General features: G+C 41.6%; 1 protein-coding gene and 1 long non-coding RNA gene across 4 annotated transcripts in view; both read right to left on the reverse strand.

Annotated features, from left to right (window-relative positions):
- The window catches only part of LOC108507839, a 29252-nt gene extending 25741 nt beyond the window's left edge, over window positions 1–3511 (reverse strand). For all 3 annotated transcript variants that reach the window (XR_001878279.1, XR_001878278.1, XR_001878277.1), the window contains exon 1: window positions 3481–3511. This is a non-coding gene — a long non-coding RNA (uncharacterized LOC108507839). The remainder of the gene's footprint in view (window positions 1–3480) is intronic.
- A 3942-nt stretch (window positions 3512–7453) lies between these two features.
- Window positions 7454–24848, reverse strand: FKBP9 (FK506 binding protein 9). Its single transcript, XM_017836140.1, has 10 exons — window positions 24595–24848; window positions 20612–20757; window positions 19813–20002; window positions 19002–19147; window positions 16673–16862; window positions 14444–14589; window positions 13013–13199; window positions 11045–11190; window positions 9393–9556; window positions 7454–7831 (listed from the first exon to the last, which is right to left on the reverse strand). The coding sequence occupies exons 1-10, from the start codon at window positions 24846–24848 to the stop codon at window positions 7649–7651; spliced, it is 1752 nt and encodes a 583-aa protein (XP_017691629.1). The 3' UTR covers window positions 7454–7648.
- Between the last annotated feature and the right edge of the window lie 1189 nt (window positions 24849–26037).

The raw sequence follows: 26037 nt of genomic DNA on the forward strand, positions 1-26037 counted from the left end.
GGAAGAATGTTTTAAGTTAGTATATCTGAGATAAAATTCCTCATCTTTGTAACAACAGATCGTTTCACAAGCTAACAGTGCACAGCCTCCCTGCACTGAGCAGGGACATCTTCAAGTCGATCAGGTTGCTCAGAGCCCCATCCAGCCTGACCTGGAATGTTTCCAAGGATGGGGCATCTACCACCTCTCTGGGCAACCTCTGACAGTGTTTCACCACACTCTTCTTCAGAAAGTATTTCCCCTGTACTGAGCAGCACCTCTCAGCATTGTGTACAGAAAGGTACAGCTTAATACCACCACAGCTTTGGAAGCTTACTTGGATATGTTGCAGGATAAGTAAAAGATGATGTTGTGACCCTGGTCCTATGAGGTCTCAGCTGTACTAAATCTATTCATTAATAAAATAGAGGCAATCATACAACTTCCCTAATGTGCAATATAGTCATTGTTCCCCTTTTTTCATTCACAGCTGTGCCATCTTCCATTGCCTGAGGAGTTGTAATGAAAACGTGGGAGAGCCTAGATCTGCATTACTCCCACCAGAAGTAACACACATCTCAAGAAATGGCCTCTTTCCCTCCAACCTGTGATCTGTTATTTAAATTCTGACTTAGTAGCACCACTCATTTTTTTTCCAAATCAGCAGATTTACACTGCTTACCATCCCTGCTGGAACTTTTCCAAGAAAGGAAGAGGAGGGGCATAGTTTCCAAACCCCATTCTGCATCCTCTGCAGTAAACTAAAGTTAAATCCCCCCTGTATTTTGAATGCAGGGTAGAGGCTTGATACGCAATCTGAGGTAGTTGTGAGCACATGAACACATGGCACATGCTATGCCAGCAGGGAACTCCTGAGCGCAGGGACCTTTTAGAAATTCCAGCCTGCATCTGAAAAGGCAAAGAGTGTTTGAGGGAAATGTCCTCCTTGTCAGGATCTAGTCATGTTTGTAATTCCTTGCTCCTGGCAGAGGGGCAGCTGGCACCCCAGAAGCAGGAGCCTTGAAGTTGTCCCTTGGAGCAGAAAACCAGTAGGACAACCAAGGCAAGGAGAGCACCTTGGCTGTCTTCCATTCCAGAGCCATGACTCAGGCAGCAGCAGATTGGAAGAGCTGAAAGCATCCTGGCAGTACCAGTGACAGGAGGAGACGGGAGCAGCAGCTGCCTCAGCCCTGGCCTGCCAAGAGCCTGTCAGCCAAAGCCAAAAACAGGGAAAGCTTGAAGGCAGCAGTGACAGCCGCTGAGTCAGCGGTCACTGGGACTGGGTGTGAAGTTTGGCCTGGTCTCTGGCCTTTCTCCCTGTCTCCCCCATTTGCCTCAGGCAGGGAGGAGGACGGGATAGTCATGTAAGGAAGGGAGCAAAACTGTAAGGAAGGGAGCAGGCTCCAGTACAGTCATCTTCTGCCAGCACTATGGATTCAGCACCGCCAGCAAGACAAGCAGGGCAATGTTACCTGTGACTCCCTGCGGGGCATCAGTGTGAGCTGCCTGCTCAGCAACCAGGTCTGCACCACCTGGGCACAGCAAGGTTCTTAGGGAATGCTGCAGCATTTCCAGGGGAGCTCAGCAATTTCTTTAGCATTCTACATTTGGAGTTTTAGGCACCTACAGAATTTACATTAGCTGAGGTAATGTTCAGGTTTTGGAAGCAGGGAAGTAGGGTTGATGGTTCTTGGTTTTAGTGCTTTTTTAAACATGCAATCATGCTTTTGTCACAGATGCCAAATAAAAGTCCAAAAGGCAAAGGCCTTCTGAAAAACACCAAGGTGTTTGGATGCACTGCTTACTCAACCAGCCTCTAGTTGCAAGGGGCTAATTACCAGGCAATACTCCCAAAGTTTACACTGGGATAAAGTTTTCCATTTACAAGCAGCTTATCTTTGGAATACAGATAACAGTTAAAATTTAGAATATGTGAAGTGTAGCTGATAGTCACAGCTCCACAGCAAGAGATGTGTCAGCAACACACTCTCTAGCACAAGATCATTCTGAGCTACAAGTGGAATGGATTTCCCTGACCACCCCAGCATCAGTGAAAAGAAGGGGGGCAATTCTGGTCTCTCTGCATAGTGTTTCTGAGAAGGGAAGACTGTCCCATGTTTTCAATCAACCTTGCCTGAGAATACACATAAACTCATTGATTCTCCCTCCAGAATTTTTCCTCAGCCTTACCCAACAGGTGAGTGAGCCATCACGCCTTTACTGTTATGAAGATCTTATTCTTTAACCCACAATTGAAAAAAAAAAACAACAAAACAAAACAAACACAAACCCCTAACCAAAACAAACAAACAAATGAACAAAACCCACACAAGTAAATCAAACGAAACCACACAGAAAAGCGCATGCAGAGCAACATAGAAAAAAGGATTAGGCAGCATCTTTAAAAGCAATTACCAAACCAGATGTCCAACTACATCTTAATCCAAGTTACTGAAATTAGTATTCAGCCTGCCTAGAGAGCCCACACACAGCAGAAGGGAGCACTTGGTTTCTCATCTACAGGGACACCTAAAACTCTTTGCCTTGGTAGAGGATTTCAGATCAAACCATCTTTCAAGCATTATGTAAGGAAGATTTTCCAATCTCACCTCCAAGCAGGTGGACAATGAATAGTCAATCACCAAATGTTCAGTCCACAATGACAACCACTTAAAGAAAAGGATTCTTGTCCTTACAAGAGGAGGCAGGTAAGTTAAGATCTCCAGCATGCTTTTCTCCTTCTATCAGTAAGTCCTGTCAGTCTCAGTTCCTATGTTAAGTAACTGCCAGAGCAGTAAACCTTTGCTAGGACATAAGAGCAACTAAGCCATGTTGCAGTTACCCCACAGAACCCATTTGCTGTGCAAAGGGTATTTCCATGCCAAATAATTTACTTCTCGAAATGCCATAATACAGCTTTCTAGAAGAAACAGTTACTTAGACAATCAACCTGAAACAGGAGGTCAGATTTTAAAAACCTGTATGGTGCTGTACAGATTATCAATATCCTCACATCTCATTGCCAGCCACAACTCATGCTTATGTGGTAGTTAAGGGAAAACACAAGATGCATTTTTAGATATCCTCACTTTATCAAAATCCCACCTTTTTGTCACTGGACTACTGGCTAATAGAAGAATCTATGTTATCAGTCACCTCTCCAAAGCCATGAACAAAATTAACTGCAAGCAAAATTAACTCTACAGCTACAGGTTAAACCGTCCTACTCCAGCAAGTCTAATTCTTGTAAGTACTATTGAGATTCTCTATTCAGTATTAGGAAAGAGATACTATTCAGAGTATGTCTTTCTAAATCAAATTTCTAACCAGAAACATTTTGACACCCTAAAAGTGTATTTCATTTATGATTTAGTTTGGAAAGAAAGGCATCATACATTTCCCAGACCATTTTCCCACAGCCAAAAGAGTATATCATAAGTTTAAAGCAAGGAATAAGCAAAGTTAAGTGAATTTGTTACTTTTCTTTCTTCCCCTACTCACAATATCTGTTCTGTCTGTAGCACATGTCCAAGGTCAAGTATTTGGGACCTTTATTTAGCTGAAAATGATTCCTCCTCTTGAGTGGGTGTTGCAGCCAGCTCAAATGTCCTCTTACTGTCAAACACACACTAATAGTCCTGAACTGAGCCAAAAACTTGCACTCAGTACTAGCTAAATATGCCTTTTTTTAAGCTTAAAGGAAAATCTGAATATTTTTCACACAGAAAAAAATAACATTCAAGTTCAACAACTGCAAACTCTGATTTAAGCAAAATTTCTCATATACTTGGCATAGGTGGGATTTTACAGCAGAAAATACTGTTATCAAATTAGGACAGAAAAAAAAAATTATAAATACCTGGATTTTTAACGGTACATACACAGGTTCCTTTTCTTTTGCACTGAGCCTCAGACAATTCAGTTGGCAATTGCCAACCCTGGCTGCCAGCAACTTCCTTTTCTAACAGCAGTCAGCTGCCCAGCTCTGAGATTAGCACCTGCCTGTTTCTTTAGAGGAGTAGCAGCGTTCTGAGTTCTAGAGAGCCCCTCATTAGCTTAACCAGCTAGTTACATCTGGCTATTAATGACACTTAAGAGTTATGATCTATTTTTCTAAAGTTAGTTAAGTATGTGAAAAAGTATCTAGATACTAATTAAGTAAATAAATTCTAAAAAGATACATTCCATAGATAAGTTCTAAATAGATAAGTTCTAAATACTAGTAGATAATAGATACTAATAGATAAATTCTAAATATTAAATAAATTCTAAATGCTACGTAAGTAGATAAATTCTAAACAAACAGATAAATTCTAAATAGATAGATAGATACAAATAGATAAATTATAAATTGCTACTTTCACCTGAAAAAAAATATGTTACATTTTGAGGTAGAAAATATTTACCATATATCCATATTCCTCACAGGCCACCCTCTCTAACAGGTTGGTGACTCAGAGGGATTTATCTGTTACTGGAGCTGCACATGCAAGGGCTGTGCTGAGCTCTCCCAGTCCACACCAGCACAATTTCACTTCCCAGCCAGCTTCCCTTGCCTCCAGGCTCTGGTTTGGTGAACGGGCAGGCAGACTGCCCTCACTTTTAGGGGGCTGCCACACATCCTGAGAAGCAATGGGTAGAAGATTCAACACGAGCGCAAACCTTTTCTCAGGAAGGTGGACCTGAGCTTTCCCTAGAGGGAAAAGCAAATAGCTACCAACAAAAAGGAAACGATTGTGTCTATGTTAGTAGTCAGAAATTCTGGATTTTATGCAGTTTAGCCTAATGCAGCCAGACAGACCTCGTTTCTGTTGCCTTTGTCTGGGCAATGCCCAGTATAAACACAATTATTCTGCAGCAACTTTTTCCTTATATTCTCCAATTTTCCCCAAAGCTGTATTCTTATTTCCAAAATGGCAACCTCCAGACTTGGAGGGGATGAGGTTAGTGGGCAACAAATACTTCCTCTAGACAGAAAAACATCTTTAGATGGATCACAAGCCATGTTTGCTAAGGCCTAAGAAGCAATGGAATGAGAATTTCAGATGTACTTACCCTAGCTGGAGGCACTGGTAAAGTCATTCCTGCTATCCCATCACTTCCAAATAAATCCAGCACTGCAATCTCTGGGATTACCAACTGCCTGCACTTTGGTGCTGCTCTTTGCCTTGCATCTGCCCTGGAGGACAACTCTGTTATCCTGGTTTATTGGGAACTCTTCAGCCCACCACCTGGAATGTTCCTCTGTGTAGAAAGATTGGGTCCATTCGCTAAGATTTTTTCAGACAAAACAATTCAGTATATCATAGAATCAGAATGGCCTGGGTTGGAAGGGACCGTAAAGATCAAGAAGTTCCAAACCCCCAAAAGGAGGGGAGATACCCAGAAGATAGACTTGGTTTTTTGGGGGTGTGTATGAGAACAGAGTAAGGATAAGGAGCTGTTTCCACACTGGGAACTGCTTCTGGCAGCACTCAAATCACAACTTGCTTCCCACTCCTCTCAGCTCTGTCAGGATGGAGAAGCAATGCACCTGAATCATAGCAAAAAGTGAGCAACTTGCTTCCCAATAAAACAAAAGGGAAAAATGTGTGCAACAGTCTTCTGAGGAAGCTGCTTTCACAAGACAGTGAAGCTTCTGAGGAGCCATTCAGGACATAAAACTTTTGATTCCAAGTACCAGTCACCGATATCCACCATTTTTACATCTGCTATAAAGAGCCTGTATTTACATCAAGCCCAAATCAGACCAGACTTCCAGTATTTTACACACAATACATGTGGGTCTTGAGCTACAGATGAAGTGAAAACATCAAACCTCACATACACAGCTCAGTGAGTTTGCTTTTGCTAGTCTGGGGAATGAAATGCTGTTTTCTATGTAAGACAATTGCATTCAGTGAAAGACTTGGAGTCCCCATCACCCTCCCAGCTGTCACAGCCAATGGCAATATGGGATGGGGAATTTAGCAAATGCCTCCTAAAGCCAAAGAATTATTTCATTTCACCTGTGTGAGGTATGAAAAAAAAGTCTTTAATAGTGGTCTATTATTTTTTATAATTTTGAATCAAATATAGAACCCATAATCTTAGTTTAAAATATTTTTCCTGAAGATGAATAGCAAATCTGAACATATTTAGGATAAGCCTGCTGCATGCAAGAGAAGAGAGCTGCAGGAAGGGTATTTGCTTCAACTCAAGATCCCAACCCACCAAAATGCCAGAAAGGAAAATGTAGCAGTTGATAGAAATTTTATTTAACAAAAAGATCAGTTATCCAACATTTCATGGTATCAAACTCAAAAAAATATTTCACTGCACTTTCTGTAAGAACTGCATTAAAAACCAATACAAAATGTTTTCATCCAACTGAAATATCAGCTTTTAGAAAGAGCATCTCAGGAAGCTTACATCCCACATGTACAGACCAAGGAAAGCAAGAAACTAGACACAAAGCATATAATGGAAACACAACTCCCTTCCTACTCCTCTTTGACAGTGTCTCGCTATACGTATTTGTGCACTTTACATGTAGTGTACTGAGGGGAATCACACGGCCTTCCAAAAAATGTGTGTTATGGGTATTTAGTGCTAAGCAGCTTTGCTCCATTTATCGAGCTAACGGGTGACTGTCTCAAGAGCTCACATAATCTAAACAGCACTCTCAGGGCTGACTCTGTGTTGAGGGATAGGCCAGAATGTTTGCACACACAAACAGATGGGCCTATTTCTTGATTTTATCACTGTCTGTCTGTTTGTTTGCCACTGCAGACTGCTCTGCTGCTTAAGCTCTAAGCACTTACTCCTTAGTCTAGCAATTCCCAAAATAGGAGACAGAAGCCCCACACAAAATCAACTGTATCCAGTATTTATGACAGCACTTGGACTTGTAATACTAATATTTAATATCTAACAAAACTATAAATAGGATTGCAACTGGAAAGGTTTTGGAATCACTGATGGGAACCCTGGCCAGCAAGAGACAAGGTTACTAATTCAATACAATACAGATGGAAGAAAACTTTTATTCCGTGAGGTAAAAACCCAACACATACACAGTATTGATTCTAGGCCTGTTTAATTTAATTCACAGCTTATGGAAATTTTGCAATGGCACAGCCATTGCACATTCTGCAATTTGCAAATCAGATTTTCTGCTGGCAAATATCCATGTGAGTTTGTTCAGTTACTGGAAAGAGTGCTCAAGCCTTCTGAAAGGAATTGGGATCAACAGCTAACAACTTTTACAGGTTATTTTCATGGGGAATATTTTGGTTCATTCTCCTGCACAAGTATTTCTGATACAGCAGGTTTTTAAAAACTCTTTTAAAAGCACTTGGTAAGTTTTCTCTCTACCATCCATCCAAGTGACCGTGTATTGTTCAATGAGAACTTCTGATTTTTAGCATAAAAACAGATCACGTGGATCATGACACCACATATGGCAGTACACTCTACCTGTTTCTACATCCTACCTTGAGGCACTTAACACTTTCTTCAGATATACCTAACAGTTCAAACTGAAAATCTCTTCCTATTTTAAGAGCCTACCCACATCCCAGCACAGGCAGACCCAGGCTATCCTTCCAGAACCACGCTTGCCAAAACCCCTTTCAGTACACATGTTCAAACAGTAGGTCAGCTCAGGACTCTTCTTTTTTTCTTATCTTTACAGTTCATCGTGTTCCTCTTTGGCCTCCTGATCTTTCAACTTGAATTCTTCAGCAGTAACTTTACCATTTCCATCCCGGTCTTGATTGGTGAACATATTTTTAACAATCTTCTCAAAATCAAAACCAGGAGCTAGTTTTCCTTTGCCAGAATCAACTTGAGCTTGGATGTACTCTGAAAACTAAGCAGAGGGACAGGAGAAGAAAACAGCTCACAATTAAATGGACATTTAAAAGTGAAGAGTATTTCAAAAGTAGCATTTACTTGTCATCGACTATCCAGCATTTTACAATTTTATTAGTTGTACGTAGAAGTACACTCTCACTACCCTATAAATTTTGCCACCTAAATTGGACTAATTAGGACAGACACAGGAGGTTTAATCACTCCAGAGAGGATAGTTTTGCAGGCCAATACATGAAGCTTACAGACATATGCCTGTATTTTACAAGAAGCAACACACAAGAGAAAAAGAATGAAACATAGAAATGAGACTTTAAATATCAGGATACCATGAGATTTGTTAAAATAGCTTCAGGCATTATGTCTTCCACTTGACTCCTGTGTGGGGAAGGTTGTAAGGTCAGTTTTCCCTAAAGACCTTTCTCCCAATATGTATGATGAAGCTATTAAAGGTGATATTAAAGGTGATACAACATCTGACTGAAGTCGTACTGCTGGCTTGCCAAAACCAGAAAGACAAACACAACTTTCCCAATTACTGTTATCTCTGATGGTACTTGTTAAATGAGCTTCAGCAATGAGAGCTATTGCTGACATTCATTTACACCTTTTAAGCCAAGCATCCTCTCGTATCCTTGGCTTCTCCTTCTCCTCCCCACTAGGTGACCAGAAGGATGTTGATAGCAAAAGCCACATACTACCTCATTCTCTAAACCAGTAAAAGCTCTTCTGTTCTCTGCAAGAACAGAAGACAGCTCTTCTGTTCTCTGCAAGAACAGAAGTGGAGATGGAAGTAAAACAAAGAGGTGGAAGACAGTGCTAGAAAAAGGGAAAACAAGATTTTGATTTTACCCCATTAGCTTGTTAAAATCGTCAAAGGCATCTCATGCTGTTCCACAGGGCCACAACCTGCCCCTTGAGCACTGCAGGCAGCTCTACTCCAGAGAGGAAAGACACAAAACAGAATGACAGAGAAAGGTGACAAAGAAGACTTAAGAAGAGAATGAAAAAAATAGAACTCCTGAGTTAAAATGCAGAGGAAAATCTCACAGAGGTTTATACTATCAGAGATGGTGTGGCAAAGGCAAAGAGCCCTCAAGTAGGGCACCCACTGACAAGCACACAATTCACCCATGGAAGGAGCAACTGCTGGCATTGTCAGGCTCCAGAAGTGATTAGACAGTTCCTGGATATACTGCTGCAGGCTCAGATTTGGCTCAGGAATTCATCTCAAACTGCCAATTAATGGACACTGAGAAGGCTGATACAGTGAAGGATTGTTGGATACCAACTCCCCCTCTTACACTTGTGTCCTAAGGATCTATTGTTGACCACAAGTATGGCCATTCTTTTTTTTTTTCTTTCTGGTTCTATTTCTAAAGCAAAATAACCATGTTATAACTGACATGCTGCCTCCCTGTTAACTTGACAACACCATGTCAGAAGAAGAGAAGAGGAGACACTCCCTTCAACATCTGCATTGATGATGGTAAGAGAAAACATCTTGATGATAGTGGTAGGAGAAAACCACTGCAGGTGTTTTCATTGTTTCAGCTTACCTCCTCCAAAAGAACCTCTCCATCATGATTCTGGTCTATTTCTTCAAAAAGATTGGGAGACACTTCCCCATTCCATACAAACATGTACCCTTCAGGCAAGCCAGACACCAGTTCCAGCAGTTCAATGTCGAAAACTAATACAGCACTACCAGGCACTTCTCCTTCTGTCACAAAAAAACATCAAAGATGGGTATTTGTCCTCACTTACATTAAAGGGTATATTTCCTTTTAATCTATAACTAAATTTATCTTCCCGCTCCAACAGGCACTTCTCTACTGTGATCCCAAGCCCATCAAATCTTCCTGTTTACTTCAGGGAGGTGATCAAAACATAAAGAAAGCTTTCATAATAAAACTGCATCAATTTTTTTACTTATAAAACTAAAACTGTGGGAATAAATCAATTTTCCTTTATCTAGCAGATACACAGTGTACTCCTGTGAGATTCAACAGAGTTGCAACAGCTTGGGATGTTACCTCAAAGAAACCACAGAAGGAGTTTAATTTATCCTTGAAAAAGAAAAGTCAAGGTCACCTCTAATCTTCTATTTGCAAGAGACTGCAAACAGGCAATCTCTCAGAGAGCCAGGTATATACCAAAACACTCACGCAATGTTTCAGACCATGCTTATCAAATGTAACTTGAACAATGGTAGATACTTATGACAGGTATTAAACACGGTAGACTTTTTATGTTATGAGGAAATTTCCAATTTATTTTATATAACTATGCACTTTTATATAATAGATAAAATTATGTACAAAATGTTGTATATCGAATACTTTTAATTTTTAGTGGAAATGCACTTAGTGGAAATTCTTATCTTTTAACACAAATTAATTCTCCTTTCAGTGTGGTACATGATGCCCTACAGTCTTTATAAACTACAAACTGTTCTGGAGCTATTCAAAGACCAGAACAACTAAATGTTTCCATATACATCAGAATTTGTTGATCTTGATGACCTCCTCTTAGAGTCCTTTCCCTCAAGTCTTTTAACTTGAAGATGAGTAACAACAACACACACTGGAACATGAAAGTTCTTGTCACTTCTGCATTTTTCTTTTTATTACTGCTGTCCCTGTCATTAAAAATTGACAAGCCTCAATGCTCTAAAGTTTCCTTAAAAAGTATTGGTGTTGGGGTTTCAACAGCACCAATACACTGTTTCACGTCCTACATTCAGTTCACGTAGTTTCCAAATTTTGAGTTTTCTTTGAGTTTCCCAACATATTAGTGCTGACCAGCCCCCTTCAGTTTTGTTTCTGAATAACATGTCGCATGTCCAAACGCGAGCACCCAGCTCCCTATCATGGAAAACAGCGTTTACATCCCTCTGCAACACCAGACTGCCTGGAGCTTTCTGTTCTGACAAAGCAACATTACTGGGGGCATGTGTTCCCTTTTGTACTGTGATGGTCTTTCTGTTGGCCACAGCAACAGCATGACTTCAAAAACAGACAGTATGTTCATTCCACTGGGGAATGGGATGGGGGGGGAGTGTCTAAAATAATGAAATGAAAAATCTCTAAAAAAATCCTATTCAAGCAGCTAAGACACACTCACCTTAAGACCTAGTACATACAAAGTAACAAAACATGCATACTCATGTTTCATTTACCCAAGGGATGCTAAGTGGATGTTCACTTACCAACTCCATCTTCTCCATAACCAAGATGAGGTGGAATAACAACTGTTCGTCGTTCCCCGACACACATGTCTTGAAGGCCCATGTCCATCCCCACTACTACCTGTCCAGATCCAAGAACTATGTTGTAAGTCTTGCCAAGGCTGTGTCTAGAGAGGAAGGAAAGAAGAATTAAAAAACACCCTCAACACACAGAATTTCTGTTGTTCAAAATTACCACAAAAACTTCTAATTAGTGTCCTGTCACTGCCAAAAATTAACTTCATGGCAAATGCTCTGTTCTACCAAAAAGTTACCTGAAGTTGTTCTCAAGTTACAGCCAGCACCAAACAGACATGGCCCTGCTGCTGACATGTCCTCTGGCACTAAAATTATAGGCTTCTTTAATGAAATCCAATTAGAATCATTAATCATGCCAATTACACCCCAAGGCATTTTATCTTGAAGATAGGGCTTTTGCCTTTCACATGTTTTTAACTACTGCTGTTGGACTTTTTGGCAGATGTAAAAATTCCAGATGTACATTTGACCCATATCCATCACTCCTATATGGGGATCTGGGTGCATTCCCATAGATCAGCTATCCCTTTAAATTAAATCAGTCACTGTAACGTATTTACTTAACCAAAACAGCCTGGAAGAATACTACTACTGCTGCTATTTACTCATATTAAATTTTGAATTATACCCTGCTGAGTGTGGCTCATTTCTAAAACCAGAAATTATCACAAGTTAAAAGCCCAGAAGTTAAACATGTATTGTGATTCTAAAAGCAAAGTGTGCAGCGTTAAGACTTTATTCTGTTGGTCTCCTTTCTTTGGTTATTTGTCTTGGCTGTGCCTCTGCAGGACATGCTTGTATAACAGAGTATCATTTGGAAAGAAAACAATTCAGTGGCTACGAGGTCAGCCTTAAAATTAGGAGCACATGACTCATGATCTTTGATACTCTATAAACTGCTTTGAATAAGTCTCAATGTAGCTTGGTTCCTGCTACAAAATGGGAATTCAGCCTTCCTGTCATATAAAAGGTGTTTTGAATCCAAACACATTACTTGTATACATACTTGCCTGCAGCACTGCATCGTGTGCACCAATCTAAGGCAGCTTTTCAGCTCTGCAAACTATTGTGTATCCTGTGAAACCTATGAGCTGATTCCTGTGTTAATTATAACCTAGTTAAAAATAGTTTTTCCCAACTTCCCTTCCAAAAAATAAAATATTATTTGGACGACTTGAGCTATCCAAAAGATGAAGGGGGAAAAAAAAGCTAGCAGAAGTATTCTTGCAGCTGCAGCAAACACTGTCACAGGCTCACTTTAGTTCTACAGGAGACAGACTGGAGCAATCTCTTGCTTCCATCATAAACCCACTGTCAACAGGCAGGAGGAAGAGGAACATTATCATCACCATCATGATCAAGCCCTCTGACAGTTTCTCCATGCTGACATGAGACAGACATGACAGGTGACTATCTACTATAAACCACACACAAGATATCTTTAATAAGACCACACCAAGCAGCCCGACCAGACCTCTCTCAGAAGCACTGAATCAGCACAGAGTGAAAATCCTACCAAAAAACTGAATAAACCAGGACAGCTCATCCATAACAAGCCCTGTGTTGTCCTGGCATTACCAGTCCAGACACCTGAATTAGCCCATTTAAACAGAATGCTATGCAGACAAACTGTTTCATCACTCCACACATACTGTTTATGTTCTTCTCCAACAAACTCCCACATCCTTTTTGTTCCCAGTTCTCTTGTTATGCTATGACAGATTGCCTTTTTCTTTTCCTCCTCCTATACATCTTAGGCAGGCAGACATAAAAAGAAAAACACATTCTATATAAATACTTAGTTTTTTTCTTAAAAAGTCTTTACTCCCTGACAGCTTGCTTTGCAGGCAATTCATTCTGCTTTTACAGCTGCTGGGAATATTTTCCTTACCAGATCATTCAAATACTTACGTCGAGTCTAGCAAAGTACCATCCAGGAGCGAAGCATTGTAGTGATATTTCAAGTAATCTCCCTTCTTACTTAGTACGGTGCAGTTGGAAGGTCTGTAGTTAACAGTAATGCCAACAGAATCTGAAGGGTTGTGGAAGTCAACCACGTGGATGTCAAAGACCAGCACTGCAGATCCTGGAATCTTTCCTAAATAGGAAACAACTTAGGTAAATAGAGAAAGAAACGGTACCCAAACAGGCTTATGATGACCAGGTACTGCACCCTGTAAGAATATGTATTCCTGCTGCATCTGTTACTGAGTCAATCTGCTCTTCTCACTCAGAATTAAAAGATGCAACAGAATGCAAGCTGCATCCTGTGTAGGAAAGAGAACCAGTGGGAAAGCACTAAACATGCACTCCAAAGTTCAACAGTGAGGGAAAAAATTTTCATTATTCTGAAATCAAAAATTATGCAGAAATGAAGCAATAATCACATATTTCCTGTGACCATCCTAAATAACTCATCTATCTTTGACGTACTAATTCAGTATTAATCATCAAAATTCTCATAGGAGTTCTCATGCTTCAAAGAATGTCACTATATCTGAAAAGTTACATTTCCCTAAAATGTCCTGATAAGAGGTAACTTATTCCCTGCCTCCCCAGGATTATGTGTAATTGCACTACCAGAATTGACAGATACATCCAGACCCAGGAATGGGGTTTGTTGGTAAAGGAGTCTAATTCTCAAATCAACAGCACGGACTTTGCAGTCCCAGAAAACAGGCTTTTCTTTTAAGGCACTTATCCAAATAACATCCCAGAAGCCACCTTTTGAAACACCAGCCATAACACCATGTTGGCTAGAAGGCTTATCATATTCAACCTCTCACAGCAATCCTTTTAGGTACTAATGAGTTTTCCCAAAAGAATGTTAATTGTATGTTATACATACACAGATACTTCGCTGTTACATGCATCCACCATTTACAGAGGCGGCTTAGAAGTTCCACAAAACCTGTGGCTGTGGAAGGAATGGGGAAGAAAACAGGATGAACTCCTTCAGAATACAGAGCTTAAGACACACAGGTCGGAAGATCTCACAGTGCAGAGCTCCTGGCACCCAAGTACCAATCTGCCTGAGACAATAATTATCCAAACAAATTCCGGTCAGCAAGTACCAGTCTGTTTGAAACACCAATTATTCAAATGAGCTCAGGCTACCAATTACATGTGAGATTGTTCTGTATTCTTACTGTCCTACCTATTGAGCTAATTAAAATAATTCTGCACATTCTGGGTGTAGTCTTGTCAGTTTTATGTCCACAAAATAACGAACTAATTCATAAACTTTTAAAATGCCAGAAAAATGAAAACAGACACAGATGGACTAAACAATAAAGAAAACCTCATTAACTATGGAAGACTTGAAAGCAAATTCAAGCTCACCTCTTCCTTCTTCTCCATATCCAAGATGAGGGGGGATTATTATTCTTCTTTTTTCACCAGTGCACACACCTAGCAAACCTTCATCCATTCCAGCAATGACATAACCTTTCCCGACATAGGTGTCATACGTATGGTTTCGTGAATAACTATGGAAAATATTTGCATTTTAACACTGTCAGGGGTACTCCAGAAAACATGGAATCTTGCAATAGCTCTGCAACACAGTTCTTAAACCAGTTAAGGTCAAAACACATGGTCATTAACCAGCACCAGAGAAGAACAAAGCAATCACCATGTTCCATGAATCCAGGCCACCAGGTTTCATCAGCCAGTGACACGTGTCACTTATTACCCAGTAGTGGGACCCTAGCTAGAGAACAGCTAGCAAATTTGCAAATTCATTTCTACTACATATTGAAAGAAAAATCACACTTATTTATGTATTTTAGACTAAGCACAAAACAAGTTTTGACAAGTAACTAAAAAAAAAATTAGTTTTCTTCTTTAAAATTTCCTCTGCCCTGACACCACTTTAATAAGTACTTATCAACTAGATACAGCTGACATTCATTCTCACGAGACATCCTTCAAACTACCTCATTTCACAACCACAGCTATGTAGTTCAACTACTACAAGGAGCAGGCGGGACAAATAAATTCTTCTGTGATGCATCTGTCACTATGACAAAGCAGTATCAACATTATCCCTCCTTCCCAAACCATGTCAACCACTTATATGTAGGTTGAAGAACCTGCTACAACACCTAATGATAGAATAAAACAAGGCTACAATGGCAATTGATGCTTAGTACAAGGACATGACTGTCTTCTGCCTTTCTTCAAGGCATGTTACATAAAGGCACAGCCCAACGAAGAAAAGGCAGAAAGGTTTCAATTAATCTTTACAAGGTAGCTCTGAGAAAGAACAAGACCAGTACAAGACCAGACCCTGATATAATTCAGAGGTTTATTCAACTGCTCTAAGTCCAGAAGACAGCCTTGGCTGAGCTACCCAGGGGCAGCTCTGCAGCTGAATATTTCGGAGCAAAAAAGCAAAGGAAAATATTATTAGAGCTCTGAAAACCAGCCATTCACAGTGCTTTTGGCATATTCCCCGTACTAGTAACAAATTTTCTCCTGGATAACTAACTCCAGGGTTTCCAGTAACTATTGTTACCTGCTCTATTTCTTCATCTTTGAATTCTGCAAAAGGCCAGGATACGATGCTCTAATGAATGTGCCCTCTAACAACTGTCAGCAATCCAGAATGATGTAGAGGCTGCTGTCTACAAAGCACTTATTACTATTTATTGACAACAACCCTAATATAAGTAATACAGCTATTTTCAAAATTTGTTTAATTACTATAGACAATACTCATTTACATCTCAAAAAAGAAAGATTCTGGGTAAGTGCATTGTGGACAAGATTTAGGCTCTTAACTTACAAGCTTTCATAAGCTGCAAATCAAGGTCTACAGCGATGGCTGCTGTTGTAGTACTAAACATTTTTCCATGAGTTTATTTCATAAAACATTTACATTGGCTCATTTTCATCTCCTTTTAGCTACTTCTGCCAGCTGTTCTGAAAGCTGGAGTGGGATAGTAAAGCACTGCTCAATTAAGAGTAACAAAAGTGACAGAAAGCTACAAGGGTATTATTCATCATATGATTCTGTACACAAGGCTCATGTGCCCAGAGAGCTTTGAATTTATTGTAAAATTAATCCCTATTCCCTTATCACAGAAACCCTCTTGTTGAATTCTGTGGTTCTATAATTCAGTCTTGAAAGACAGCAGCCTTCAAAATGCAAACAGTTTTCAAGTACAAATACAACTAACCTCAAACTAGCCACTAGCATACTGATTCACAATTTTCAGGACATAAAATGGGTATCCATATTTATTTTCTCTCTCTTCAGTGGTATTACCTATTTGGCAGATAAACTCTGAAGGGCAAAGAGTCTTCAGGCTCTCATGCCCAAAGCACTCATGGCTTCACCGGGGGGTTACCGCCCCTAGATGGCGCCGGTGACACTGTCATAGTACAAACTAATTATTTTTCCTCTCACAGGGAAAAGTTTTCTATGAGTTTTTTAAGAAGACTCCAAGTCCACTCAAAATTTTCAAAAAGGAAGGAAAAGCAAAGAATTGTATTTGGGTACATTATGGACAAGACAGAGGAGTCCAAACTGGAAATGCAATCTGTAGAGCTGAATGGTTTGGTTACCTGGAATCAAATAATGTGCCATCCAAAAGTGTGCCATTGTAATGGTATCGGAGAAAGTCTCCTGTCTGGCTTCTCCGCTCACAAGATTCAGGTACAACTTGGTTCTCAATAACGATACCATCTTTGGGGTTATGGAGATCTAGCAAAACCACATCAAAGACGAGGGAAGCTTGGCCAGGAATCTCCTTACCTACAAGAGTGTTAGAGCAGAAAAACTGGTAAGAAACAGCAGGTGTTCTAGCATAAGCTTAAACATGTTTGTTGAAGAAAAGTAACCTACTGCCAAATATCAAGCACCTCCCCTTCTAAAATAAATTAGAATCATAGAGTATCCTGAATTGGAACAGACCCACTAGGACCATCAAAGTCCAACTCCTGGCCCTGCACAGAACACCCCAAGAATCACACCATGTGGTTGAGAGTATTGTCCAAATGCTTCTTGAACTCTGTCAGGCTTGGTGTTGTGACTACTGCCCTGGGGAGCCTGTTCCAGTGCCCAACCACCCTCTAGGTGAGGAACCTCTTCCTAATATCCAACCTAAACCTCCCCTGACACAGCTTCAGGCCATTCCCTCAGGTCTTGTCACTGGTCACCACAGAGAAGAGAACAGTTTCTGCCCCTCCTCTTCCCCTCACGATGAAGTTGTAGGCTGAGATGAGGTCTCCCCTCAATGGTACCATACAAAGTCAGACACTGGGACTGTCCAAGGACACTTCTCAGGTTTGAAATAAGTCTGAACCTGCGTTTCGTCCTCTGAGTTCTCCTCTTCTCCAGGTTGAACAGACCAAATGCCTCCAGCCACTCCTCATACGGCTTCCCCTCAAAGCCCTTCACCATCTTTGTTGCCCTCCTTTGGACGCTCTCTAAGAGCTTAATGTCTCTCTTATATTGTGGTGCCCCAAAACTGCACACAATATTCAAGATGAGGTTGCACCAGTGCAGAGCAGAGCGGGACAATCCCCTCACTTGACCGGCTGGCGATGCTTTGCCTGATGGCCCCCAGGACACGGTTGACCCTCCCAGCTGCCAGGGCACATTATTCAATTTGCTCATATTTGTTCATATTCAATTTGCCATCAACTAGGACCCCAAGTCCCTTTCTGCTCTCCAGCATCTTGTTCCCCAGTCTGTCTGTACATCCAGGGCTGCCCCATCCCAGGTGCAGAATCCAGTTTAACTTCATACAGTTGGTGATTGCCCAGCCCTCTAATTTGTCTAGATCTCTCTGCAAATTTGCTTCCAGTCAGTCATTTTTTGTTTCAGTGGGTTTTTCACTCAATTCTCCAAATCAAAAATTTTACACTGCTCGTGCTGTGATGGCACTGCCTCACTGAAAACAGCTGTCTCTTCAGCAACACCCATCTTAGTCAATACACGCCAGCTCCATCTGAGCTGCATGGTTTAGTCTACCAGTACTCCCAACACACTTCGTGGAAGTACACAAAATAACCATTAGAATACAAATCTGGTACATCCGTTCCTCCCATCCTGTTAATATCAAAACAGACCCCATGGTGGAAGTTGAAGAAGGACAAATTGAGTGTCTCAGTGAAAAACTACTTTCCCATCAATGTACAAATTATAGTGTGGGTTGCTTTGACCAAGAGCCACTGAGTTAAAGATCTCAGCAAAATTTTGAAACACAACTTCACAAAGTCTTGTTATCTATGGAGATGGCTATCACAGTTAATGGCAAAGAAATCATGGAAGGCGTATGAAACCTTGTACACCACAAACACATCCATAAACATCAGAGCAGAGTAAAAATACAAGGAAGAGTCACAAACTATCCTTAACTGCCCCCTCATTTAAAATGGGGACCTCTGTGTATGATCTGCAGTCTGCTTAGTCTCACAAAACAATTAATTCATCTTGTAGTTATTGCTAAGGCATTGGTTGCAAAAAAAACCCCAATACTGGAATTAAAAATACCTTTTTTTTCCCCAAAAAGTTTTATGCTTTCTGTGGTGGTCACTGAAAGAACTATGCAGTCACCTGTCTCCAAGTTTTTGGTTCCACTAGATATTAATCACAGATTATATTCCCCAATTGAAATACAATTTCAGCATATAAATACTACAATTATATCAACAATATGTCTGTAAAGCAATTTACTGTTTAATTTTTTAAAAAATCTTGTACTTTCTAACCAATCCAATCCTGTACATAACACATTTTGAACCTCTCTTTCCACCACTTTGTTCTGTCTGTCTGAACTGGGTAATAATGCTGCCCATAAATTTAAAACATAGAAAGCTGAGTTTGTTTTAAAATACGGTTCACTTGGATTGAGAAAAAAAAAGGAATAACTAAAGGAATAACTTTTACCATCTCCTTCTTCTCCATATGCCAGGAAAGGTGGTATTGTGATAATGCGCTTCTCTCCTACGCACATTCCCAAGAGACCCTGGTCCATGCCAGGAATCAGCCATCCAATTCCCACATAGGTATCATAAGTTCGCATCCGATTATGGCTAAAAATGAGGGAGAAAAAAAAAAGCCCCACAACCAAATGTCAGACAGCCACAGGAAAGAACAAAATCGATCTTTAAATCCACAATGTAACTCACAACTAGCTATTCCAAAAGTATTGGTCCTTCCTTTACCAAGGGCTGGGTGGGTAGAGTTTCCCAGAGAGCTTAGCTATGTCAGGAACCTAACAGGGGCTTTGAAAAGTCACTCACAAATACAATGGTAGCTGTTATTAAAGCACCATTTTCAACTGAGCTCTGACGAAATACACACACTGCACACTTAAAATCTCAGTAGGAAAGTGTTGGTAGCTTGATTTCATTACAAACTCTGCTTAGCTTATAAAACTTGTATCTTACCTGTATCTATGCTGCAGTGGTTATAGAGACTTTTAACTGCCTGCAATAAACAGTAATATAAATACAGACTTTAAAATAAAAAAAAGCATCTGTGTTGGTAATGCCCATTCAGAAATAATGTGCAGTTTTATTGGTTTTAGTCAGTACTGTTATCCTATAATCCCTGAATAAATTACTAACACACATATGATGCTAACTTTCATTTCTTGTTTTTTTGGGCAATGGGCATTAATTGTTACACTGGTGAAAGGGGAGCAAATGATTGTGAGATACCTATTAAGATACACACACACAACACAGCTGCATACCTTGAATCAAATAGGGTTCCATCTAAGAATGTTCCATTGTAATGGTACCGCACAAAGTCAGACACCTGGACTGTCCGAGGACACTTCTCAGGTTTGAAATAAGTCTGAACCTGCACTTCGTCCTCTGAGTTCCAAAGATCTATCAGGAGCACATCGAAGTGGAGCACAGCATTGGGGGGTATCACACCAGCTGCAAAAGCAAAACAACACATCCAGTTCTGTTTCCCTTTTTATACAGGGCATCAGTGAAAAGGAACCAAACCACACATACCCTAAAAGGAATGATTAATGCACACCTTATTCCTTGTTATGCTTATAACTCTCTGGGCTGTTGCCACTGTTGCAGATATTTAAGGGGGGAAATCTGGCAAGGTGAACTGTTATCAAAGCTGTCTATCAAGCAAACTCATCTTGAGTTAGCATTTGTTGCCTCTCTGAGGCTGTAGAACAAAGCTGCTTTTGGCACTGATAAAAACTTGTGCAGCTCTGCAATGCCAAACCACAGTAAGTATTTAACAGTGAGGTAGATATAAATAAATAGTGAACTTTAGTAGCAAGGTTTATCTGCTGAAGGTCCTCTACAGTCAACAAATAGCTCTCCCTTCAGCATGCAGAGGGTGTCTGGAGAAATTAGCTAGGCTACAGGCTTAACAAACACCCCTGAAGGACAGGGGAGAACCTCTCCAAAATTCAGTACCTGCAATTTCTACCCTTCTCTTCTGCGATTCCATTTTCTATCTCTTCTGCTGGATCACTTACACAACCAGCTATTCATTCACTGGCTCGGGGCCGTACTTACGGACGCCTTCACTTCCGTAGGCAAGCTTAGGGGGGATTTTCACAAACCGCCGCTCATTCACGCACATGCCAACCAGAGCTTTGTCCATCCCAGCAATAAGTTGACCTTTGCCCACAAACACGTTGAATGTGGATCCCCTGTCATAGCTGAAGGGGGAAAAGCAGGCAAAAGAGTTCATTTACCCCCCATTCGACTTTTTTTTTTTCCTTGAGGGAGAGACTTTAACTCTACCTTGGTCTCCCTCTTGCCCTGTTAGCATAATTTCATCGCAAGGCAGCTGCTAAGAAAAGAGGTAAATCCAAGTGTTTCCGAGACTTCAACCCAGTTCTACTTCTGTTCACTGCTCATTGTCTATCTGAAACATAGTCTAGCAGTGTGCAATGTGTACTGCGGGCACCCAAAGCCCATAACTACAAACAGCTAATTTACACACTAATATTATAAGCAGCACTGGAAAATTAAGGAAGAAAAGGAAAAATCAAACACTATTATGAGATACAAAAGGATGACTGCTCCCACAGTATAATCTCAGCATATTGATTTTGGTGAGTAACATCACAAAAATATTGCACAAGACTGATAAGCTTTACGATGTGAGACATCACAGTTGGGGAATCTCTGTAGGAGAAAGTGAAAATATGACTTTTTGAGTAATAGCTGTGAGGTTTGCCAATGGGTTATTTATTTATTTTCTCCTCCACATTCACAGCTCTCATTAAAGTACAGAGACATGTTTTAAACAGCACATTTGCCAGATCCAGAAACAAGAGAGCTAGCTAAATGATTCTCCTCTGTGATAATACATAAAAATTCAAAAGGTAAAAGAAATGATACTTAAATTATTTACAGTTTTCCAGAGGGGATGGAGAACAGAAGCGTTACCACAGAAGAACACTAACATCAGCTTAAGTGGTTAGTTTGACCACCTTAAATCTGCACAAGGACCTCACTTTGCTATGCCTGAATTACTGCTGCTATTTAGTTTTTTGAAGTGATGTATAAACATACAACAGAAAGCATTTCAAAGGCTTCATGTCTGTTTTTAAGATTTTACTGCTTCCATTTGCTTGAATTCCTTTTATAATTTCAGGGATTTTTTTTTTTCTCTTTTTTTAGATAAAAATCAGACCGGGGGGCGGGGGGGCGACCAGGGCCATCTTTAGTGGAAAAGGGGGGAAATAAAAAATCAGGGGGGGGGGGGGGGGGGGGGGGAAGTTGAAAAAAAAAAAAAAGGCTTGTGCCTCTTTGCCTGCTAAAATATTTTGGAAAGCAGCCAGTAGCTAGATAATGCTAGGGAAATGATGTCAAACTTTCCTTCCAAGACTGTACACATCACTTCCACAACACACTGAGCCTCCTAACAGTCCCAGACCCTCGAATCTCTCAAATATTTTACTAAGCAATCTCTCTGTATGCTCCACCTTTTTTTTTTTTTGTGTTCTGGCAAACATTTCCCCTAAAATAGACAACCCTCTATACTGAGCATTTACTTTCGGTTCCACAAATATTCCCACTCCCAGGAAAGAACGGGAAATATTTAAATTAGCTCCTGACAAATTCTATTACACACACAAAACCATAATTAAGATGTTAAGATTAGTTACATAACAAGTTAAAAGAAACCCCCAAAAATGGTATTTTGTAGCAATTAACAAAGTTTGGCAATGTATCTGGGATGAACTTAGAATAGGAGAGCTTTTTTTAAATAAAAATAAATACACAACTAAGAAAACATTGATGTTAAGCAGAGAACTGAACAAAGCAGTGATCAGACCATACAGCTTTGGAGGACTGACTTTGCAGATTCCTTAAAACTAAGCAAAATTCATTTCCACTAGTGGAATTTACCAAATTAATAGCAGATGACTAGGCAATTCAATTCAGACTTTAAAGTGCAAATTATTTTATGGCCATGGAAATCAAAATGCAAATGCTGATGCAAAAGAAAAATAATAAACAGGCATATTAGTTCATTTATGTGACACAGTCATGATTAGTACGACTTTATCAACAGCCTTTTAACACGAAGAGCAGTATTATTACCTTCTGTTTGGAAATACAGAAAACTAATTTTAAAACTCAAGAACATTTACAACAGCTGAAGAACAAAATAAAACTGCCCTTAGTTCGACATCTAGAGTATTTTCTAGACTGTATAGTAGTGTTTGATTGAATTAATGCTGGTAAGCACGTTCATAAATTTAAAAAAAAAAGCAAACAAATGAACAGAAATAAGGTAGGAAAATGGGCTTTCTAATAGGCTAACTTTTGTATAAATTGACTGAATCTCCTTAACTTGTATGCAGGGAACAGTAAAGATTTTACAACAAACACTCCAAAATATTTCTTATATTAACCAACAGGACATAAAATCTTCCTACTTTTCCATTGTCTTAACATGATAAACCACTGTCATTACTCTTAAAAAAGACCATAGTTAGTGAATAATGAAAGTGTACATCAACATAAGCTGTCATCCAGAAAAAAATCCTGTGCTGAACAAACCTGATGTTTTGCACCCTTTTGAAATTAAGATGGACATAAAAATATTCAAGTTAGACTAGACCATCATCATTACTACTTATTTACTGATATTTAGAGGACCCAAAGAGACAATTATTGTACAGTTCTGCACAGAACTGCCCCAAATAATTCAGAACCAAATGACAAGGAATTTGGAGCTAAAAGGAGAGCCAGCACCTGGGTAACCCCTCCAGGTGCTCTGCCTCAATGCACAAGTTTGCTGGTACAACTCAGGGTGTAAGTAAGCCTCAGTATGTATCTGCAGCAATCAGAAACACACTTCTGAACACGTGGCCGGTTTTCCAGTTGTCACATATTTGTAAAATGAGCCACATGGATGCTGCCCTTCTGTGTCCTCACATCTGCAGCTAAGACTTATTTTCCAAGCCTGTCAGTTGCCAATGAATTCACTGCCCTTGTTGTGCCTTTTCACTGCGACTGCACCAACACCAAGTGAACCACCAGCTACCACATCCCACATTTTATCCAGAGAAGTGGTGGTGAAACGGCACTACTGGCATACTACAAATAGTCAGCTTCAGAGGAAGGGCTGAGCTTACTTTGAAGGATAGTTATTTCCCTAAGGAAAATAGATTTTCCTTGAAGCACAAGGCAGATTACCAGGATTACTGAAAATACATTTTGCTTTATCTTTCTGAGTAATACTTTGATCAGTGGCAATGAATGAAGCAAGAAAAAACAAATAAGCTGTCAGCAGCATCAACATCCTTCACAATCTCCTGATCCCACTATTTAGGTTTCTTGATGCTAAAATAACAGCAGGAAAGCAGCCAGGCACTTCACTGTACATAGGTCACATTTATTCAAGGGGAATTCATCCAAAAAATTCTAAGTAAGTACAGCCTGTTAATTCTTACATTTCTGGCAAGGATAATGATTCAGAAACATTTGAGTTCGAGTAGGTTTGAGCCTGGAGAAGATACAGGAAATGTACAGAAAGAAATGGGCAGGAAATCACTAAATACTGTGAGAGACTGCAATACCACATATGCTCCTGTTTACCAGGCTAAGGCTAACAGAATAACCTTGTAGTCTTCTCTCTCACAAAGCTCCCACTCAGTGCCTTGGAGAAGCAGCTGGAAGAACGTGGTGGGGATCCATAAGGGCAAACTACAGCGAACTGGACCCAGCCCTCTGCCCTTTCACGTTTCAAAGACATCTTCCCATGGTGGTCTGTATGTCCCGCGTTCCCGCTGTACAACACTGCCCATCCTGCCGCTGACAGAATGGTCACACCAAAAGGACCCACGGGGCATAGCTGGGAAAAAGCAGCGGGACCTGAACGGAATCTCAACCGCAGCCTCCGCCCAGCGCCACAACCTCTGCACATCCGCAAGAAACACTCTCGTGGGACCAGGACCTCCCTCTCCCCCCGAAGCGCACCCTCACACCAACCAAACCCCGAGGGGGCTGTCCCCCGCGGCGGGCTCATGCCAGACCTGGAGTCGAAGCGGGTGCCGTCGGGGAAGGCGCCGAGGTAGTGGTAGCGCACGAAGTCGCCGGGGCGCACGGCCCGCGGGCAGCTCTCGGGCACGAAGCGCCGCTCGACGCCGAGCTCGGTGCCGCCCGGAGGGCTTTCGGCGGCGGGCACCGGCGGCGCCTGGCACGCCGCCCAGCTCTCCAGCAGCGCCGGCAGCAGCAGCAGCAGCGACCCGCAGCCGGGGCCCCGCCGCCGGGCCGCCGGCCCCGCCATGGAGAGCAGCGAGCGGGGCGGCCGCGGGGCGCACCAGGCGGCGAGGGGAGGGAGAGAGGATGGAGGGAAGGGGGGGAAACAGGGAAGAGAGGGAAAACGGGCAGGGAGGGAAGGAAGGGAAACCGCCCGCCCCGGCCCGCCCGCTCCTCCTCCCGCCGCTGCAAACTTGCAAACGTGGATGAAGCGCTCCCACCGGGACGGGGGAGGAGCAGCCTGGGCGCCGACTCCCCCCGCCCGGCGCGGGGCTGCGCAGTTCGGAGCGCGGCGGAGCAGCGCCCGCACCGCCACCCCCGCGGCCGCCCCGCTCCCCTCCCCTCCCGGGGCCGGCGGTGCGACGTGGCGCTGCCCCCGACCGCCCCCCCGGCGCTCCTTCGCTCCCGGGTGTGGCACGGGACACGGGCGGACCCCGAAAGCCCGAAACACTCCCCCGCCCCCGCCATTTCCCGCGGATTCCCCGCAGCTCTTGGGTGCGGTGCTGGTCGCCCTGGGAGGGACTGAAGGCACGGCGATTGACCCCACCCCGCATCACGGCTTTTTGTCACTCTGCTCGCACACGTAGTCCGTGCACGACTTCGAGTATTTGCAGGTTTTAAGTCCCAGCGTAAATGTTCCATTGTAGATCAAGAACCTCAAAAATACAAGGTTGTGTTGGCTAATTATGCTTGACGTACACCAGTGCTGTCACAGGGATTTGCAGCTCCCTGTCAGGGAAACTTTGCAAATGACATAGAGACAAATCATAGAATCACAGAATTGTTTGAATTGGAAGAGATCATCTAGTTCCAACCTCCCTGCCAAGGGCAGGGACACTTTCCACTAGACCAGGTTGCTCAGAGCCCCATCCAACCTGGCCTTGAGTACTCCCAGGGATAGGGCATCCACAACTCTCAGCAACCTGTGCCAGTGTCTCACCACCCTCACAGCAAAGAATGTCTTCCTAATATCTAATCTAAACCTGCTCTCTTTCGGTTTGAAACCATTCCCCCTTGTCCTGTCACTACACACTCTTGTAAAAAGTCTCTCTCAATATTTCTTATTCTTATTTCTTTCAGGTAGTAGAAGGCCACAATTAGGTCACCCTGAAGCCTTCTCTTCTCCAGACTGAACAAGTCCAATTCTCTTAGCCCTTCATAACAGGAGAGGTGCTCCATCCCTCTAGTCATCTTGATGTCCCTCCTCTTAACTCACT

Source organism: Lepidothrix coronata, unplaced genomic scaffold, assembly GCF_001604755.1.
Source record: "Lepidothrix coronata isolate B3197 unplaced genomic scaffold, Lepidothrix_coronata-1.0 Scaffold271, whole genome shotgun sequence".
In the NCBI taxonomy this organism is placed as follows: domain Eukaryota; kingdom Metazoa; phylum Chordata; class Aves; order Passeriformes; family Pipridae; genus Lepidothrix; species Lepidothrix coronata.